This window comes from Pinus tabuliformis, chromosome 9 (genome assembly GCF_031772625.1).
Source record: "Pinus tabuliformis cultivar Carrire ecotype Pingquan chromosome 9, CPIR1, whole genome shotgun sequence".
Lineage (NCBI taxonomy): Eukaryota > Viridiplantae > Streptophyta > Pinopsida > Pinales > Pinaceae > Pinus > Pinus tabuliformis.
The window spans coordinates 1,442,308,036-1,442,329,692 of record NC_142307.1 but is presented as its reverse complement, the minus strand read 5'-3'; the positions used below and the strand labels follow the sequence as shown (position 1 = coordinate 1,442,329,692).

Below are 21,657 nucleotides of genomic sequence, written 5' to 3'. Positions count from 1 at the left end.
AAAAACAAGAAAAGAAATAATATTAAATAAATAATTATTTTTTAATTTTTAAAAATTAACCAAACCTTCTCCTCCTTCAGAACAAGAAGATAAATAATATTAAATAAATAATTATTATAATAATATACTAGATTAAATATTCATAAACCTGATATACCAATTATTAACTTTAATTAAAATCAATTTAAAAATTAATATTAAAAAAGCATATTCAATTTTTCGTTAATAAATCAAAACGATTTAAAAAAAAAAAAAACATTTGAATCCTTTCTTAAACCTTCCCTCTCTAACATTAATGATTAACCTCTCCATCCTTTCATGCGCACTGCCATGCCAAAAGGAAACAACAGGGGCGGCCCTATAATAAAGGAAAGCCTTGTATACTACGCTACCAAAGCAAAACACGGAATTGTTACCCAATCCATATTTAAAAACTCCGAATAGATCGCCATCTTTCTTTATCATCTGCCTTCTATTTATAGTGTGGCCACAGCGAGTTTACATATGTGAGGTTGAGGTTGATTTTGATTTTGATGTTGATGGAATGAAAAAGCAGGAAATCCGGCGGTCTTGGAATGTACAGCCCACTTCCAGCAATGAATGAGTCAGGCCTCCAATGAGTCAGGCCTCCAAACCAAGCATCATTTCATTGCTATTCTATTCAGTTTCAAGTTGTTTGCATTGTATTATATTTGATTGCATCAAAACAGTGAAGTGAGATGCATATTAACCTGCCTTGCCCTGCATGCAGAAGAAGATTCGCAATTTGTTTACATGCCAGGCAGGCTCTGCAAGTGGTACCTGCTGCCCCTTATTACAAGTTAGTTGATTCGGAAATCTTGTATCACCGCGCCTCACACATGTGGGCAGTTCTGATTATTTTGACTGTAGTGGGTGTAGAATTATGACAAGTATCAGCTTATATTGAACCAACCCGTTCTTCAAGTTCATAACTATCAAGAGTTTTGAGAGATTCAGGAGTAGGAGCAGCATAGCCCAACATTCCAATTTGGGTTTTGAATTGTTCGGGTGTGTAAGGAGATGGAGGTCACAGACACTGAGGAGGGAATGCCACCCAGGGAGGACAGTATACATGCTTTCGTGTCGACTCTGGTGGACCCTATGCTGAACGAATATCAGCGGCATGCAGAACCATCCGATTCTGCTCACCAGCGAGTTGCTAAGCAGGTATTATCAATCATTATATTCCCCAAGATGGTTAAATTTACTTTATAATTTCAGGAATGGATGAACTCTGTGCTAAAACACTCACATGTATCTGAGCCGTTTTCTAGTAGAGGCCAACCGGTTTAAAACCCTATAGCCTTGCTCTTTTTTGAGGTGTGGGTTGTTAATGTAGCGACATTGGTTCCATGATAACACGGAGGTGTAGTTCTGGTGTAACTGTAGCTTTTTGGATGAACCTAAATACAAGCTCTGGAAATGATACCCCTCACTAGGTCTTTCGAGTGTTATATCTGTGAGGTTTAGGTTTTGACCAGAGGGATGCTTCGAGAAAAAGGTGTGAGAGGTCGTTTTAACTTCTATTCTCCCATTGTCTCAGAGTGATCTTTATTTGGTCAGGTTTTCTGGCTTTTTGATTTCAACACCAAAGTTAAGTCGTTTTTTTTCTGGTCTTTTATGTCGTGTTCTTCAAGATTACATCCTTTTTTAGAACACGAGAGAGTAGTCAATGTTGCTTCTCCGACAGAAAGACAGTGGTCCGATTTGCGAAGTCTTTAATTGTTGACTTGGACCTTTACCTTCAGGAGGTTAAAGCTTTTGGTTTTCAATAAACAATTGCCCTCAATTTTATCTAGGAAGGATTCGGCCACTCTGGTTGGTCACTTACCCAGCTTGTATTTCCACTGTTTTGTAAGTTGTCTGTCTAGTTTGTGGGTTGCTTTTAAATGCGTAGATTCTATGTGGGGGACGATAATGCTTTTGCGCTTAATATTTCTTCGAAAGGGGAGAATTTAAGGTCTTGGATGGCTGATAATCTTGAACCTACTTTCTGTATTGTTGTTGGTGATTTTATTGTGGTAGAAGTGTTATGGATAATTTGAAGTTTCTCATTTTTCCTGGAAAGGAGCTGGAAAATCCGCATGATATATTTAAAAAAAGAGGTTGCATGTTATCGATCCACCAGCTTCACTTTCGCGAAACTCTTCTAATAGGCATTTGGTCTCCTTGGCACAAGTAACAGAATGGAAAACATATAACTTGTTCAAGCATTAACAAGTTTCACTTTCACATTAACATATTAATATAAATAATGTATTTCCTGAGAACTCCGATGAAGATTATCCCGTTAAAGTTGAACTTTTGCCCTAATCCTTGTTGAATCATCAAATATCTCTTTTACATTTTTTCTCCTGAAATAGAGTTCAATTTTTGATAAACTTTCTTTTATTTATTAATCGACTGTTACTCTGCTTAGCCGTTAATTTTGTAGTGATCGTATTCATTCAACTTGGAAAGTGCTTTCCTCTAATTCCAGCTTTTTTATCTGCACAAGCCCATTGGTCTCAAGCTTTTGACTTGGTTAGGATTTTAATTAGAATTGGTGGGCAAATGAAGGTTTTTCCTTCGGAAAAAATCTTATATTCCCAAAAATAATTTACATATAACCTGTCCACTGTACACGTGACAAAAATAACCTTACAGCCTCAGATTCTGTCCTTTTAAACTCCATTACTTACCAGACAGTCATTAAGTATATCTACTCTGTTCCCCATGTTTCATTCTGACAAGAGAGGCATACCTCCTGATCACAACATTCCAGAAAACCAAAAAACAGTATCCTTTCTTAGTGTTTGACCAACAATATCAGAAAATAAAATCACTGGATGTCTGTCACCCTGATAATTTAAAAGGAATTTTAAGAGAGAGACTCCACACTCTTGGTCTCATGTCCATTATAGAACTCATAAACAGAAAAAGCGCTCTCATGAAATTCCAAAGCTTCTTTTGTTAGCTTGTCTGCCTGCTGGTTTATGTTAAATTTGGACAACTAGGTCCAAACTCCATGTTCTGATGCTCAGATTAAGAGGCTAATATTTTTGTTGGATTCCTCTTTCTGAGAGGTGTAAAATCCATATAAAAATAGTCTTAATCCGATGAGCAGAACTTATATTTTGAATTTATTATTCTTAATAAATTATATGTGCAAGGTCAGCCAGTTTTGTAATGTAGGCTTACATGCCCAACAGATGTGTCACACACCCTCATTGATGGATATATATACAGGAAAAGTTGGAGAGAATTTGATCACAACACAACTCACATCTTCCTCTCTCATCCTAAAAAGTACGAGCTACCTGGAGGACGAATTTCAGCCACACGTGGGAAGGACGAAGAGGATGTTTCTGCTGCTAGAGTTTCTGCTGCTAGGGTTTCGCAGAAGTTTGACCAGCGTTGACTTTGGTCAACGCTTGGTCCAAACAAGCTGAAAACTTGTGGGAGGTTCGATTTTTGAAGGCCGTACTACCTGGCACAAAAATCGAGGTCAAAGGGTTGACCGTTTTGCTACTACGTTGACTTTTAGCTTGCTGCCCCTGCGTTGACTTTTCAGGACAACGTTGACTTTTGTAGAACTGACTTGGGTTGACTCATCTACTGGTTGGAGGGTTGTTGTGACACATGCTGGGCTGGCTGACCAAAGGAGACTTTGCTGGTTGAAGCATCCTGTTGACCGCCGAAATGAACACATACATTTTTCTTGTTTCTGATTTGTCTTCTGTAAGATCTGCTTATATGTTCTATCTGCATTTTGCTTATCTACTTGTATGATTGCTGTGAGAAAAGTGAAATTGCTCTTAGCATAGAACATCTACAAAACTTTACATGGTATCAGAGCTGAGGTGAAGACAAACTCTATCTATAGCAATCATCATCGAAGGAAATGGATTCCTCTAAGCTTGAATTCAGGGAGAATGACAAGCTGACTGGAAGTGATGACTTCCATGCCTGGAAGATGTTATTAGATCTTAAATTAGAAGATCATGATCTCCTAGATCATGTGACAGGGAAGATTCAAGAACCTCCATCAAATGCCTCTGCTGCTGTTAAGCACAAGTATAAGAAGGGAGAAATCAGAGCAAAGCTGCTGATCAGGGAATCCATAAATAAGAGTTTGGTTGCCTACATATCTGAACTAGGCACATCCAAGGAGATGTATGACAAACTGATACTTATGTTCCGAGTAAACAATGTGAACCAAGTGCTATTCCTCAAGAACAAGTTGAAGAATATGAAGAAGGGCCGAGACGAGTCTATTCAAACTTTCTTTATGAAGTTGATCGAAACCAGGAACAATCTGCTAGCGATTGGGGAGACAATAGCTGATCGTGAGATGGTTCTCACCGCACTTGGAGGACTTCCATATGAATGGCAAGTATTCACAACTACCATTCTCAACAATAATGCCATCCCTAACTTTGATGAGCTTCTGTCTAGATGTATGCAAGAAGAAACAAGGATGAAGGAATTTGATAATGAAAGAAATGCTGCCTATGTTGCTCATTCCCGAAAGAAGAACTCTGGTGGTTCCAAGGACAAAGGAAGGACTAAGACTCAAAAGAAGAAGGGTAAATGTTTCACCTGCCATAGGACTGGACACTATGCTAGAGAATGCCCCTTCCAGAAGAATTCTCCCGATAGTGACGACAACAACAACAACCGAAGGAATGGGAATCGAAGAAATGACAAATCCAAAGGAAAGAGGAAGGCTCACTTTGAAGGAAACAATCCACCTTCTAAAAGGACCAGAAATACCAGGTATGAGGAGTCTAATGTTGTTAATAAAAGAAATGAGTATATTCTAATATCTGCTCTCTCAGCTGCATCTCCGCCCGACACTATGGATGTCTGGCTAATCGATAGTGGTGCCTCAAGACACATCACCGGATTCAAGGAAGCACTTTCTGACATGGTTGAAAGGGATACTAATCTAGAAATTATCCTTGGGGATAATGCCACTTATCCTGTGAAAGGGACCGGGACTGTGACCCTCCACTTGTCTCAAGGACAAGTCCTCCATCTACAAGATGTACTCTATGTACCCAAATTGAAGAAAAACCTTGTGTCTGTATCTGCCATGGAAGACAAAGGTTTCAATGTAACTTTCTCTGATGGAAAGGTACTCATGTGGAAGAAGAGCTTCAAGGAAGCTATCTCAATTGGTTTTAGAGTTGGTACACTCTACTAGGTTGGAGGGAGTCCGTTGGGAGCTATGACTTGTGATACTATCCGTCAAACTGAACTATGGCACCGAAGATTTGGACACCTTCATTACAAGGCTCTTCCCGAAGCAAGGAAGGTGGTGACAGGGATGCCTGATTTTGGAAATAATCATAAAGGTGTATGTAAGGGCTGTGCTGAAGGAAAACATACAAGGGGACCTTTCCCCTCAAGTGTCACAAAGACATCTGAGATATTGCAACTGGTCCATTCTGATCTTTCCGGTATGTTGCCTGTAACATCCCTGGGGGGATGTTCTTACTATATGACATTTACTGATGACTTCTCTCACAAAACCTGGATATACTTCTTGAAGAAGAAGGATGAGGCTTTCAGGTGGTTCCGTACCTTCAAAGCCTTGGTGGAAAATATGACCGGAAAGAAGATCAAGATTTTGAGGACTGACAATGGCACTGAATATGAGTCAAATGAGTTCAAAGACTTTTGCAGAGAAGCTGGCATTAAGAGGGAGACTACCACTGCATATACTCCTGAGCAGAATGGTGTTGCTGAACGCAAGAATAGGACTATTGTGGAAGCTGCCCGTGCCATGCTATGTGACCAGGGTCTTCCAAAGTTTCTGTGGGGAGAAGTTGCAAATACTGCTGTGTACATTCAAAACTGATGCCCTCATTCCGCTTTGGACTCCAAAACTCCCGAAGAGGTTTTCTCTGGTAAGAAACCTGATGTCTCACATTTTAGAATTTTTGGATGTCCTGTCTATTTTCATGTGCCGAAAGAAAAGAGAAGTAAGCTGGATGCTACTGGGAAGAAAGGAATGTTTGTGGGCTACAGTGAGACTTCTAAGGCATATAGAGTCTATGTACCTGGTCAAAGGGAAGTAGAGATAAGCCATGATGTCACTTTTGACGAAGATGCTTCCCTGAAGAAAGTAGTAGATCTTCCTAGATCTGAAGAAAACCATGAAGAAAGACCTGGAAATCTGGAAGAACCCCAGGATGAGACTATGCCTGATGTTGAAGGGCCAATGGACCCTATTGATCCTTCCCCTTCTCTAGGAAAGAGGCCATCATGGCTCAGGGACACCCTCGAAGATGCTGAGGGTCATGCTGCCCCAAGGGGAACATTCCGAGAAAGCAAGAAGCCGTGTAGATACCAAGGGTATCTAGCTGCCATGAGTACTATTATACAATCTGAACCTGGATCTTTTGAGGAAGCCATCAAGCATCAAGTCTAGAAGGATGCTATGCATGAAGAATATGAGGCTATTATGAAGAATGATGTCTGGGATGTGGTCCCGAGACCGAAGGACAAATCTGTTGTCACCGCTAAATGGCTCTACAAGATTAAACATGGATCTGATGGGAGTGCTGAAAAGTTTAAGGCAAGATTTGTTGCCCGTGGCTTCTCTCAAAAGGAAGGAATTGACTATGACGATATATTTGCACCTGTGGCTCGATATACCACCATCCGATCCATCATAGCCCTTGCTGCTACGCAAGGATGGAGTCTTCATCAGATGGATGTCAAGACCGCTTTTCTGCATGGTGCAATAAAGGAAGAGGTGTATGTAGAACAACCTCTGGGATTTGAAGTTCAAGATCGAGACACTTATGTCTGCAGGTTGAAGAAAGCCCTCTATGGGTTAAAGCAAGCACCCAGAGCTTGGTATGAGAGGATGGATAGTTACTTGATGAAGCTGGGCTTCACTCGAAGCAATGCTGATCCAAACCTTTACTTTAAGGTTGAGGAAGGAAAGCCTCTCATTCTAGTGCTGTATGTGGACGACCTCTTCCTGACAGGTGATGACCCTCTCATTCATTAATGTAAGAGGGAGCTTGCTGCTGAGTTCGAGATGAAAGACCTAGGACTGATGCACTATTTCCTAGGCCTGGAGGTCTGGCAGAGACCTGGAGAGATTTTCCTTTCTCAAGGAAAGTATATTGTGAAGCTTCTGGAAAGATTTGGGATGGTGGACTGTAACTCCGTGTCGACACCAATGGAACTCAACTTTAAGAAGTTGAGTGGCAGCGCTGCAGGGCCTATCTTGGCCAATCCTACTGAGTATCGTCAACTCATAGGAGCTTTGATGTTCTTAGTGAACACCCGTCCGGACATATGTTTTGCAGTGAATACTTTGAGTCAACAGATGGTTGAGCCTCATCATTTTCACTGGGTTGGTGCCAAGAATCTTTTGAGATATCTTCGGGGCACGATAAACCATGGGCTGAGATACACTGCCGGGAGTGTGATACTCCGGGGATATACTGATGCCGATTGGGCTGGCAGTGTGGTGGATCGTAAGAGCACATCTGGATGCTGTTTCAATCTTGGTTCTGCTTCGATCTCATGGATGAGCAGGAAGCAGAAGTCGGTGGCTTTGAGCACCGCGGAGGCCGAATTCATTGCTGCTAGTATGGCCTGTTGTGAAGCAGTTTGATTGAGGAAGCTCTTTAGTGAGCTGTTCCAACATGTGCTAGATACCACTGTAATACTCTGTGATAATCAGAGTGGGATTCGTATGACTGAGAATCCTGTGTTCCACGACCGATCCAAGCATATTGATATCAGGTACCACTTTATCCGGGATATGGTACAGCGAGGCGCCGTAAGGCTCGATCATATAGGAACTGATGAGCAGGTCGCGGATATTCTCACTAAGCCCCTGGGGAAGGTCAAGTTCCTAACCTTCCGTGAGAGTCTTGGTGTCGTGGAAAGACCCTATGATGTGGGTCCTGTTGGACGATGAGCTCTGGGAGCTCTGGGGGGCTTTGGGGATAGCTTCTCGGAGCTATAAGCACTCATAATGCTTCTGCCCCACCCTTGTGATTATTGAGCTGGTTCGCCACTCATTTAATCTGTGCCCCGTATGCATCCTACCCATTGAGTTCAGGGCTCATGGGAAGTACCTCTCATTTGGCCAATGAGGTGTGGAAAAGCTAGAGACTATTAGCAAAGACTGATGGACGCATCAGAGATTGCCGTACTCTCTATCTAGGATGGCATGGTCCAACCACTTGATCTGGGATCAAGATTTGTGAGGTTTGGGACCTCTGGACTGATTATGTCAGTCAGGGAATGATGTCTTTGTGACTGACCCACTTCTGTTCTGAAATAAAGAAGCCAGAAAAGCAAGTTTCGGCGGGATGACTCACGATGTTAATTGCACTAATAGATGGAGTTCTCCCTAGTTGAGAGGGAGTGTTAAATTTGGACAACTAGGTCCAAACTCCATGTTCTGATGCTCAGATTAAGAGGCTAATATTTTTGTTGGATTCCTCTTTCTGAGAGGTGTAAAATCCATATAAAAATAGTCTTAATCCGATGAGCAGAACTTATATTTTGAATTTATTATTCTTAATAAATTATATGTGCAAGGTCAGCCAGTTTTGTAATGTAGGCTCACATGCCCAACAGATGTGTCACACACCCTCATTGATGGATATATATACAGGAAAAGTTGGAGAGAATTTGATCACAACACAACTCATATCTTCCTCTCTCATCCTAAAAAGTACGAGCTACCTGGAGGACGAATTTCAGCCACACGTGGGAAGGACGAAGAGGATGTTTCTGCTGCTAGGGTTTCGCAGAAGTTTGACCAGCGTTGACTTTGGTCAACGCTTGGTCCAAACAAGCTGAAAACTTGTGGGAGGTTCGATTTTTGAAGGCCGTACTACCTGGCACAAAAATCGAGGTCAAAGGGTTGACCGTTTTGCTACTGCGTTGACTTTTAGCTTGTTGCCCCTGCGTTGACTTTTCAGGACAACATTGACTTTTGTAGAACTGACTTGGGTTGACTCATCTACTGGTTGGAGGGTTCTTGTGACACATGCTGGGCTGGCTGACCAAAGGAGACTTTGCTGGTTGAAGCATCCTGTTGACCGCCGAAACGATCACATACATTTTTCTTGTTTCTGATTTGTCTTCTGTAAGATCTGCTTATATGTTCTATCTGCATTTTGCTTATCTACTTGTATGATTGCTGTGAGAAAAGTGAAATTGCTCTTAGCATAGAACATCTACAAAACTTTACAGTTTAACTCCCATAGAATGTGAGAGAAGGAAGACCAAACCAGGTCTTGAATGATAATGCATATTTGGGACAGCAGCGAGTGGAGATGGGCAGTGTCCACCTTGGTTTTACCTGTTGCTCAATCAATAACTACCTTGGAGTCCCTTAGAACCTGAAGATGGTTGAATCAGCATGATAATGCAAAATGAAGCAACGTAAAAAGTGCAAAGAAATATATCTGCCTTTGAATTAGAACCATATCTAAGAATATATTTGATGTGATATTAATGATTTGGATTTACAAACAGAACAGTTCAGATCCCACATTTTGCAGAGTGACGCTGGCTGGTCCCATCAAAAAAGCCCTAGGCAGTATCATAGTCTAGAGCAGGCATAAGAGAGTATGTGGGTCATCTTATTAATGGCAGCTGATATTTTTCTTGGATCCCTCTCATCGAGAGGTGTAGGATTGATCTAAAGATCGTCCAATTCCGATAAGTATTCATAGAGATATGAATTTATTTGTGTTATGGGACAATTCGTCAAGGTCAGCCAACAACCAAATAAACCCCACATGTGCTCAATGTTTTAGTATAAATATAGGTGCCTTGAAAGTCATTTGGACACACTTACTTGGAATCTCTTCATCTCTACTTGTCTTTGGGTTTTAGTAGGAGGAGAGATCCTAAGGGATAACGCTGCCCTAATGGAGAAAGGTTCTATGCTATCTAGAGGGAGTGCCCTAGGCTCTACGCTGCCCTAATGAAGAAGCCCTAATCAGCCTTAATGCAGTCATGGAGGAGACTACTATAGTGCAGCAAGGAGAAGTTCTAAACTGCCCTCAACGCTGGTCTAGAAGAGACCTAAGCTGTTGTCCTAAAGAAGTGTTAAATTTTAGGTATGTTCTATGCTTAGAGCAATTTATTTCAATTTTGAAAGTTTGCTCAATACCTTATCCAGATTAGCAATCACATAAGCATTAAAGTAAACTGCAGATAGAACATAAACATAAATCGCAGAAGACAAGCCAAGACAAGAGGACACAAGATGTAGCGCTAGCCAGGGACAAATCCCAATGTGGGGAAACCCTTGATCAATTCTTCTTATATGTTCTTTAATAGTTTAGCAGAGAGAGAGAGAGAGAGAGAGATAATACGTTTACAACAAAAGTCAACACTTTGACTTATCTAGATAAGAGCATAGATCATTTCTAAGAAGATGATACATGAGATCAGTTGAAGACATGCTGCTTCAACTAATTCTCTAAGGTGACTCCTTCACCTATCGTTGTGCTACATATCGTCATCATGCTGCACCTCACTGCGCTGCAGCTTGCTGCACCCATCATCACTGTGCTGCATCTCATCATGCTTCATTAATCATGACTATACCCATCACTGTACTGCATTATGTGCCATTGCTGCACCATGTTGCCATCCTAACCTATGTGTTGGCTGCACCTTGCTTGCTTGTTGTTGCATGCTAGTTGTCCCTTGCATGCTAGCTGTAACATTGCATGCTGGGTGTATTTGCTGCTAAGTACCATACAACTATCCCAATGTTTGTTAGTTGTCCCTTGCATGCTGCTCTCCTTCGAAGACAAATGCTTGGGCTGTTTCAGCGGTTCTCGGTAGTTCTGGCAGTTTCGACAGTTCTGGTTATTCTCGACAATCCTGGCAGTTTTGGCTTTTCCGATAGTTTCGGCTTTTTTGGCAGTTCTGACATTTCCGACTTTTTTGGCAGTTCCGGCATTTCCGGCTTTTCCGACAGTTTTGGCAGTTTCGGCTTTTCCGACAGTTCCGACTTTTTCGGTAGTTTCGGCAGTTTTGGCTTTTCTGCCCTCTGGATCAGGGCAACGCTATTCATTAGGATCTCTCCTCCTACTAAAACCCAAAGACAAGTAGAGAGAGGAAGAGATCTCGAGTGTGTTGAAATGACTTGAAGGGCACCTCTATTTATACTAAAACGTTGAGCACATGTGGGGTTTATTTGGTTGCTGGCCGACCTTGACGAATTGTCTTATAACGCAAATAAATTCAACTCTATGAATACTTATCGGAATCAGATGATATTTAGATCAATCCTACACCTCTCGATGAGAGGGATCCAAGAAAAATATCAGCTGCCATAAATAAGATGACCCACATGGAGTTTGGCCCTAGTTGCCAATTTTAACAAGAAGATATGTGCATCAAGGAGAAGTTCTGAACTGCCCTCAACGGTGGTCTAGAAGAGATCTAAGTTGCTGTCCTAAAGAAGAGAACTAGCCCTAGCCGCAGTCATGATAAAAAGCCCTAGCTGCAGGTGGAAAGGAGACTTAGCCGCAGATGGAGAAGACCTCTAGTAGCAGTTAAGGTAGAGGTTTGGCTGCAGTTAAAGAAGGCCTAAATCCGCAGTTAAAGGAGGCCTAAATCCGCAGTTAGAGGAGGCCTAATTCCGTAGTAAAGAGAGGCCAGATTCATAGCAATTGAGGAGACCTAGCCACGTAAGAAGGACCCTATGTGTGTTGTAGGTGACAACATGGAAATCTATGTGTGTTGTAGGTGACAACATGGAAATCTATGTGTGCTGTAGGTGTTACAGTGGGACAACAGTATAACTGTACATGATGCAATACATGGACAACAAGTACATGAAACAGTTACATGGTGCAGCATGGTGAGGTGCAGCATGATGACGAGATGCAACACAATGACAGGTGAAGGAGTCACCTTGGAGAATCAGTTGAAGTAGCATGTCTTCAACTGATCTCATGTAGAGATGATCTATTCTCTTATCTAGAAAGTCCAAGTGTTGACTTCGGTTGTAAATGTACTATCTCTCTCTCTCTCTCTCTCTCTGTGTGCTGAACTATTGAAGAACATATAAGAAGAATTGATCAAGGGTTTCCCCATGTTGGGGTTTGTCCTTAGCTAGCGCCACATCTTGTGTCCTCTTGTCTTGGCTTGTCTTCTGCGATTTATGTTTATGTTTTATCTGCGGTTTACTTTAATGTTGATGTGATTGCTAATCTAGAAAAGATATTGAGCTAACTGTGAAAATTGAAATAAATTGCTCTAAGCATAGAACATACTTAAAATTAACAGACTTGTCCATCCTCTCTTTATACCATTGTCCCAGGTTAACAATTTGTTGCTGAGGGTGAGCCAGAGGACTATTTTAGAGTTTTATCGACTCATGTAGCTTCCAGATGCGATCCCACTACCACATTTGATGACCTTGCATATCCTCCTCTATGAGTGCCTTGTAGCCCAATTTGGCCATGTAGATTTCCAGTTCAGAATTTTTTGACTAGATTAGATTGTCTTGGTCCTCTTCATTCAACTTAATGTGGTTAGAACATAGTTTACATACATAATTGTGCCACTCTGCGCTAGAGCACCTTCCAAATGCAACACCTCTTCTGATTTCCAGCTATCACTACCAATTTTGATTACACCTTGAGTCTGGTCATCTCACAACGGGAAAACACCTTGTTCATGTAGTTGGTCCACTAAATCAAAGCAAAGCTTGAATCGATTATTTGAGCTTGCCTAAGGATCCTCCATCATCCTTAATTTCTTCTCATCACCTATATTTTGTACCGTCTATCTTCTTACCTCAAGAAATGCCTCCACCATGGTTCTCCAAATGACTGAGCCATTCTTGGCTCATTTATGTGGGCATTGAAACCATTCTTCAATGGATAAAGCTTCCATGTATCTGGTCTTCATGACATGCTCCCACAGAGCATGATTCTGAGTAAACCTCCAAAAGCTTTTGCCTGTGAGAGCTAGACTGAATCGAATGGATTTTTTGATGCCCCATCCTCCCATGCACTTAGGCCGAGCCAATACTGACCATTTAACTTGAGGTACTCCTCCTTGACCACGTCCTCTTAACCATAAGAATTGAAGACACTTTTTTTGAATCATTGTGAGGCTATGTTTTGGAACCTTGACAATGGATGTCCAATAAATGAGGATGCTTTGCGGGACTGACTTTAGAAGGACAAGTTTTCCTCCTTTATAAAGCCATCTGTTAACCCATAACGAGACACGGGCCTCCACTTTCTTATGTAGCCACAAGTAGTCCTCAAGCCTACAAGAATTTGGCTTGAGATTAGATCCCAAATACTTAAACCCTTCTTCGATACTATGCTTAGGGGAGTTGCCTCTAGGATAGTGACATGCCCTACTGAGAGAAAAAGAAATGTACGCACGATTTGGTCCAATTTATCTCCATCCTCATTGCCTTATAGAACAAGTCCAATTTTGCTGTACTTTTGATACTTTGAAATTCTTGAGCTGATCTTGCACCAAAGAGCAAGATGTCATCAACAAAAAGCAATGAGAAACAAATTTTGAGGGGGAGATCTTTAATCCTTTTAGTTCACCTCTATTATGTTATTGATCATAAGCTTGTTTAGCCCTTCAGCTATAGGTAGGAAAAGGAAGGGGGAAAGAGGGCATCTTTGCCAAAGCCATTGAGATGCACCAAAGAATCTAGATGGGGACATATTTATAAGGACAACAAAGTTAGATGATTGGACACACCCCAATATCCAGTTGATAGTTGGAAATCAAACATCCTAAGAAGTACTCAGGATATGCAACATTGATGAGTCACATCAATGATTTTGAGCCATCAAACTATAAGGAGGCAACATGCCAACAAGTTTGGAAGGATGCTATGATGGAGGAATATCAATCCATCATGAAGAATAATGTGAGGGAAATTGTGCTGAGACTTGAGGGGAAGTCAATGGTGACTTCCAAGTTGATCTACAAGATCTAGCATGTAGCAAATGGTAGCATAGAGAAGTACAAAGTGAGTCATGACAAGTAGGTTGTCCCAGAAAGAGGGGGAAGACTATGACAAGACGTTTGCTCCAATTGTTAGGTACAATTCTATTAGAATTATTATTTCTATTACTTTGGAAATCGCACTTAGTGGATGCGAAGACCACTTTCCTCATTGGAGTAATTGAGGAAGAAGTGTACATAGGACCACGTCAGGGTTTTGAGGTTTATAAGGAGGTGTCTCACATTTGCACACTGAAGAAGAAGACTTTGTATGGACACAACAGGTACCTTGCTTTTTGATAAGCCTATAATCTTGTTGATGACTTATTCTGACATAGAGGAAGCGACAATGGTAGGAAGATTTGCTTCCGTGATAGGGGGAGCAATCAGGATTACCATAGGAAGCCTTGCTTCAGTGTTAGAAGAAGATGACCTCAAAATTTGAGATAAAGGATCTAGATTTGATGCATTACTTCCTTGGTCAAGGAAGTATACTATTGAGATCCTTCAAATGATGAACTACAAGATTTTCATGCTAGATGCTTAGAGACAGGAGATCTCTAAGAGCAGTATGCCCTCTATGAGAGGACCATGCAAGACAACATATATGCTTCAATGACTAGGAAACAACAATGGTAGAGGGAGCAACCAGGATTGCCGCACCAAGATCTATTTCAGTGTCAAAGAGAGCACCTAGTCAAGGTGACAAGAAAGCAGTTGTGGTTATGGATTTTGTAAAGGAAGCCGTCTATTTATGGTTGAGCCGAGGCATGCGACACACCATGCGTTGAGGTACCGACATGGTACACTTGGATATGGATTAAGACATGCCTCAAATGATGAAGTACAACTTTGGTGATATACAAATTACGATTGAGTAGGGAGTGCTGAAGAAAGGAAGAACACATCAGGATGTTGCTTTAGTTTGAGGTTTGCAGATACCAACCATCTGTTGCACTTAACATTGTAGAAACTAAGTATATTGTAGCTAGTTTGGCGAGTTGTGAAGCAATGTGGCTTTGGAAGTTGCTCGCAGGATTGTTTGACCAGGTGCAGGAGATGACCGCGATGACAGGTCAAAGCACATTGAGATCAAGTACCAAGACATGGTATAGAAGGGAGTAGTGTAGCTTCGATACTTTTCTTCAGACAAGCAGATTGCTTACATTCACAAAGCCTCTCTCCCAAGATGAAGTTTGTTTACTTTAGGGACAAGCTTGGAGTGATTGAGAATGTTTCCATTGGTTAGAGGGAGTGTTGATGTTGTAGCATCAAGGGGCAATCTTACTCCCTAGTTCAAGGATATTGATAGGTCAAGGGTATTGACCAGGGGCCATGTAATGTGGCTAGGGAGATTGGCCCAGTATCATCAAGGCCTAGAGTGCTCCCTTGGTCAGGGGTTACTTGACCATATTGCGAAGGGTTACTTGGCTAGTGGGTAGAGTGAGTTCCTCAAGCATCAAGCAAGTGCTTTATCATTCAATATTATGTGACAACACGAGGGAACGGTAAATTGGCCCAAGGTGTCACCATTGGTCAGGGGTACTAACTTGGTTCCAAGCATTGTTTTAAAAAACAGCTGAGTCGACTTTGACTCGGTTGAGCCAGACTGAGCCATTGCCTGGCCTTGTCGGCTCGGTGGCTGAAACAGAATGGCTAGCCGGGTTGTTACCGAGCCAGTCACTGACTCGGTCGACTCGGTAACAACTCAACTGACTCGGTAATGACTCAGTCGGCTCGGTAACAACTCGGCCGACTCGACTCTTTAACAAAAATCCTGAAGCGCATTTGTCAGAAGTTGTTTCGCCTCCTACATATCAATGGTTGGGTTGTTGTTTATTGCATATTTATACCCCTAAAGTAATCTATCATTGTGAGAAAGTTTTGAAAATTACAAGGCTAAAGTATGGTTATCCGAGTGGCATGAATTAGAAAACTGAAACAATGCATTGAGCCATACAATGTTTTTAAAAGGCAAACATTCTGGCAATGGACTAATAAATACATATTTACCTCTGATTGTTTTGGAGCTTGACCAAAATTAAATCAAGGGTTTTGAGACTTCATTAGGGGCAGAGAATTGGTATTATTGTTGTTATGGTCAAGTGATTGTCCTTAGGCTGAGGCAGAAAAGAATCCTGGCATTGGTGGCTAAGTATGAACTTTGTATTGGAAAGTACATTGGGTGCCATTTTGATATAATGGATATATTCATGAGCCTACTTTGATCATATGTTGTCTTCTCTCTATATTCTAAAGCTTTGTGTTTGGAAACATGAATGAAAATCTTTAAAATTATGTTTTTTTTATAAAAAAATAAATATTTAATGTATTTTTTACGATGATTGAGTCATTGAAATCAAATCGGCCGAGTTGATACCAAGTCGGAGTCGACCCTCAGCCGTTTCCAAGTCGGAGTCGGAGTTTTAAAACATTGGTTCCAAGTGTCGACTTGGATAGTTGGTGATCCAAGACTAGTCTTACTTTGGTCAAGGGGAACCTGTCCATAACACCAAAGGTTATTTGGCTAGTGGGTGATTAGATCCATTTGCAAAGGGGATTTTTTTAGTGGGTAACTAGATCCTTTGCATGATGGTGATGTAGGATGCTTTTGCAGGATGCTTTCCACATGAGGTGGATGGATTCATCAAAATAGTTGAGCTCATTTAACCTTTTTTTTGGGATGGAGAAACTTTTCAAAAAAGAGATACATTTGAAGAAGTTAAAGTGAATTAGCTCCCTAGATAAGGAGTGTTGATTTTTGGGTAGCTGTGGAAGGTATTCCCTAGCTACATAAATATGATCACAAGCACGTTGGGCTTAGTATTCTTAGATTGATGGATATCTGATGACCCTTGGTCGATCTTGTTATTATATGACTTGTTTCTGATGGGAGCAGAAGGACTCACGTGACAGAGGAGTAATAGTGGTAGGAGGACTTGCTTCCATGATAGAGGGAGCAATCAAACCCTGCTTCAGTGTTAGAGGGAGTTGACCTTTGAGTTCGACATATAGGATCTTGGTTGGATACATTACTTCTTGGGACTAGAAATGTGACAGAAGCTAGGTGAGATCTTCCTTGGTCAATGGAAGCATATTATTACAATCCTTAAGATGTGGCATGATCGACAAAGAGTCCATAGCAACTTCCATGGTAACAAATTTTTAGTGAAGTGGACATTTGAGGAAGTCAAGGTGAATACCTCCCTAACTAAGAGGGAGTGTTGATTTTTGGGTAGCTGTGGGAGGTATTCCCCAACTACACAAGTTGAAATCAAAAGAAAGAAAATTAAATTAAATTTTAAATTTAATTTACAAAGAGAGGAGCCTCTTTGAGGCAACCTAATATCACTATAAAAAGACACTTGTACCTCTCATTTAATCATACACTCATTACACTTATCACAAACATATTTTTCTCTCTCACATGTTAGAACTAATCTAAGGAAGAGGTTGAAGTTTCTAAGAAGTTGAATTTTCTAGGTGCAATTACTTAATGATGTTTATATATCTTTGGAAGTAATTACTAGATGTAGAAAGTTATGCTTGTCTAATTGGCACTAAAAATCAACAGGCTCCAGGTCCACCATATGATGATCGTCTAGGAAGTTTGTAAAAAACATTCATGAGTTATCTTGACGTGGGTGATCCCTCCCAGCATGCAAGTGATATTGTCCCCTGTAAATATCATTGGTGAAGCCAAACCTTCCCAAAACAACTTCTTGTTAGGATATAGGTCATACAAATTGCCAATTTTGTAAGGCATTGCAGCATACAAAGCTTCGACCTTCAACAAGAATTCTTCAGTCCAGGATGGCGGAAGAGAATACTTTGAAATTTTGGACCACATGCCGTGATAAACCCACTTTAAAGATCTTTCGAATTCAGAGAATGAAAGGGCTAGTCTTTTAACCAATAAGAGAGATACTGCATTGCCTTTATTCCAAGGCACACCATTTCTTGCAAGAGAATGATGCTCGTAGAATAAGCCTTGACTAGTCTCTTAAGGGCTAAGAGCTTGGGGGTGCCCACCCTCAAATACTAAAGGAGAAGCAAATCATGGTTTACCCATAGAGTGGGATTTCTTTGCTGTAAGGGCTTGTATAATGGCAGATTATATGCCAACCCTAACCTCCTTTGCATGTAGTTGGGCTAAGGAAATATGGGATTTTTGTCCAACTTTAGAAGCCAAGGAGGTTTGTAGAGTGAAACCTTTATCTATGACTTTAGGATCCTTGGACTTACTCGTGAAAAGAGAAGGTTCCTAGAGAAACGGGGAGAGCTCATATAATTATTTCCCTGGCGCATATTGATCCTACTCTTCCTTGAGGAACCTCTTGGAGAATGGTTTGTAGATTTTTACTGTATAGATTCAACAACTTATGTGATATGCTAAAACACAAAACAAAAATCTACTCTACTCTTCAATGGAAACTAAAATTGATCGATGAAAATAATAACCAGAAAAGGAAGAATATAAATCGGACATAACACAATATTTCTTTGGGGAAAACAACTCCTCAAAACCACGACTATCTATATTGCATTAACCAGAAGATTAGAGAAGAAAATACAATGCTTGTTCAACCCGAACAATTCTTGCACAAGTACAATCTATCTCTTTGCTTCTTAGGCTGACTCTGGCCAATTTACTAGCATTCCAAGCCCCTACTTCCTTGCGCAATCCCTCTCCATAATTGCACAATATAAACATAGGTCCTCAACTGATTGCATGCACCATCTGTACAACTCAGAAAATTATACAACTAATAATACACTGTCCCTGAACTCTAATTAGGTCTTCCTTTGAACTGACACACATTAGATATTTATGAGTGAATCTTTAGTTAACTGGTGTGGTACTGGTGATGCACTGGTGCACTACTCCACTACTAGACCTCTACTAGTTCCTCCAACAGTTACAACTAGTTTAACTGACTTGACTTAGTTAGATTAAGTTATCTAGTTACAACTCAAAAGAACTCAACATGGGCCCCTAAAATTTAAGGATCACTCTACATGACTCTAGATAGACTTCCAATTCGAATTTCCTAAGTCAATTAAGCCAATTTAACTTAATTAACTATTACAAGTTGCTATGGGAATAGAATTTGGATTTAATTCACTGACAAATTAAATTATAATTTTTAGATGCTATTTTTAACATTTCTTGTTGCAAATTTCAACACTCTCTGTCAACAAGAAAGGAATTCAACTCTATCCTGATCCAGTACCTTTGGAATGTTCTGCATGCAACACTTGTCATTGTTGCTGTTGCTACTGCAACATTTGCAACCAAAAAGCATCCAAACTGAATCAGTGTGATGCATCTGTCACCAGAGTCTCTGACTGTTATTAGCTCTACTTCTGTCGATTGAAAACTCTGCGCTTTTGCTGACTCTGCCTCTGTGCCATCTGCACTGCTGTAAACTTTGCTTTGCGCTCTTCAGTATATGACTATTGCTAGCTTTTGCCTCTGTCACTTTCATATTTGATTGCATCAACCTCCACTGATCCATCTTGACACTGTGTACTGTGGGCTTTCGTAGCAAGGTAATGATCCATGAGACAACCTCTCAATGGACCCTGCCAAAATTTCTGCGCTCTTGGGACTAATACTTCACATCGCCCCACCTCTCACTTGGGTATGGCAACATGTGCTCCCTCTACTCACTTGGCTCGAAATTTCCCCCTACTGGAGGTCTCTGCTTGAGTGGATGTCTCCACTCGATCTCCTCTCTGCTTCTCTAATTGTGGCTACTCCACAACTTTCTGAGGCTGCTTTTTCTCTGCTTGAGTGGATCTCTCCACTCGGTCTTCTCTCTGCTTCTCCAATTGTGGCTGCTCCACAATTTTCTGAGGCTGCTTCTTCTCTACTTGAGTGGATCTCTCCACTCGATCTCCTCTCTGCTTCTCTATTTGTGGCTGCTCTACAACTTTCTGAGATTGCTTTTGAGGTTTCTTCTGGGGATGCATGTTGAGAGGCAATTCCCTCTCAACCACCAAGTCTCTAACCTTTGCCTTGCTCCTCAAGGCTTTGCATGCATCTTCGATCTCGAGAGCATACAGGTTCTTGACTCGCACATCGATCTATTTCACCTGTCCCATGGTGATGTGTCTAAGGAAAACCTTTCCCTTACTAAAAATCACATCATAGCCACGATCTTCCAATACCGCAACGGAAACAAGATTCTTCTTTAGTCCTGGAACATACATCACGTCTGTGATTTTGAGAGGGGAGCCAGTCTCCTTCTGAAAGGTGACTGTACTGATCCCAGTAGCGCTACACCTCCCGTCATCTCCAAACTCTATGTTCTGCTTTAGGTCTTTCTCCTCAAAGTCTCTGAAGAGGTTTCTATTCCCCGTCATATGGAACAAGGCACCGCTGTCGAGATACCACACGCTTCCCATTATAGTGCTGGCCATGAGTGCAATGGCAGTGAAATCAAGTTCGAATTGTGAAGCTAGAGCTTCACCTGTTGCCGCTATTGCTGGCTCCTTCTTGCTTGCTTTCTTCTGTGGGCAATTCGTGGCATAGTGCCCGTACTCATGACAGTGAAAACAATTGACTTTCGATAAGTCCTTCTTCTTGCCGCCCGCCTCGCCTTGGGACTTCTTTCCCTTGGCTTTCTTTTCTTTGCTCACTAATGCAAATTCCTCTTCCACTTCTTTGGAAGAGGTCCCATCTCTGGTGTTTCGCTGAATCTCTTCCTGTACCAAATCTGACCACAACCGCTCCCAATCTGGTAGCTTCTCCCTCCCATTAATAGAGTCCTGGTAACTATGCCAGCTCTTGGGAAGTCCTAGAAGAGCTAGGCTCACCATATCATCTTCGGCAACAGTAATCCTGACACTTCTAAGCTCATCCTGACAATGGGTGAACTTGGTCAAGTAATTCGGAATTAAGTCTCCCTTTATCCATCTTGATCTTTCTGAGTTTGTCCTTCAGTGCCAACTTCCTATGGTCATTGCTATTTTGAAACAGGTTCGTCAATGCCTTCCACATTGAGTATGGAGTATCCTTACTGTGGAGACTCGAGACAATGTGGTCTCGAACTCCTTCCAGGATAATTCTTCTCGCTTTTGCCACACACTTTCTCCATTTAGCCAGATCTTTAGCATCTGATGTTGGAGGCTTAGGAATGTCATGATCTATGAATTCCTTGAGGCCATTGTCTTCCAACACTGCCTCCATCCTGTCCTTCCAAGCTATGTAGTTCGAGTTGCCCTCTAAGGCATACTCAAGTCTCAAACCTTAGAATGACATATCGCTGCTTTGGAGTATGAACTTGCAAATTCAATTTTCACCTGCAGAACAACTTGAATTCTCCTCTTCTATACTGTCTTCAGCTTTGATACCATGTAGATTTTTACTGTATAGATTCAACAACTTATGTGATATGCTAAAACACAAGACAAGAATCTACTCTACTATTCATCAGAAACTAAAATAGATCGATGAAAACAATAAGCATAAAAGGAATAATATCAATCGCACATAACACAATATTTCTCCGAAGAAAGAAATTGCTCAAACCTCGACTAGCTATATTGCATTAACCAGAAGATCATAGAAGAAAATACAATGCTTGTTCAACCCAAACAATTCCTGCACAAGTATAATCTATCTCTCTACTTCCTAGGCTGACTTTGGCC

General features: G+C 41.2%; 1 protein-coding gene across 4 annotated transcripts in view; it reads left to right on the top strand.

Moving 5' to 3' along the window:
- Positions 1 to 462: 462 nt before the first annotated feature.
- The window catches only part of LOC149153988 (uncharacterized), a 180,696-nt gene continuing 159,501 nt past the window's right edge, over positions 463 to 21,657 (top strand). For 3 of the 4 annotated variants that reach the window (XM_089438697.1, XM_089438696.1, XM_089438694.1), the window contains exons 1-2: positions 470 to 620; positions 752 to 1,188. In XM_089438697.1, coding sequence (XP_089294823.1) covers positions 1,042 to 1,188 — 147 coding nt within the window. In that variant the 5' untranslated portion in view covers positions 470 to 620; positions 752 to 1,041. Of the gene's footprint in view, positions 621 to 751; positions 1,189 to 21,657 lie in introns of all 4 variants that reach the window. The other variant, XM_089438695.1, reaches the window with a different exon arrangement.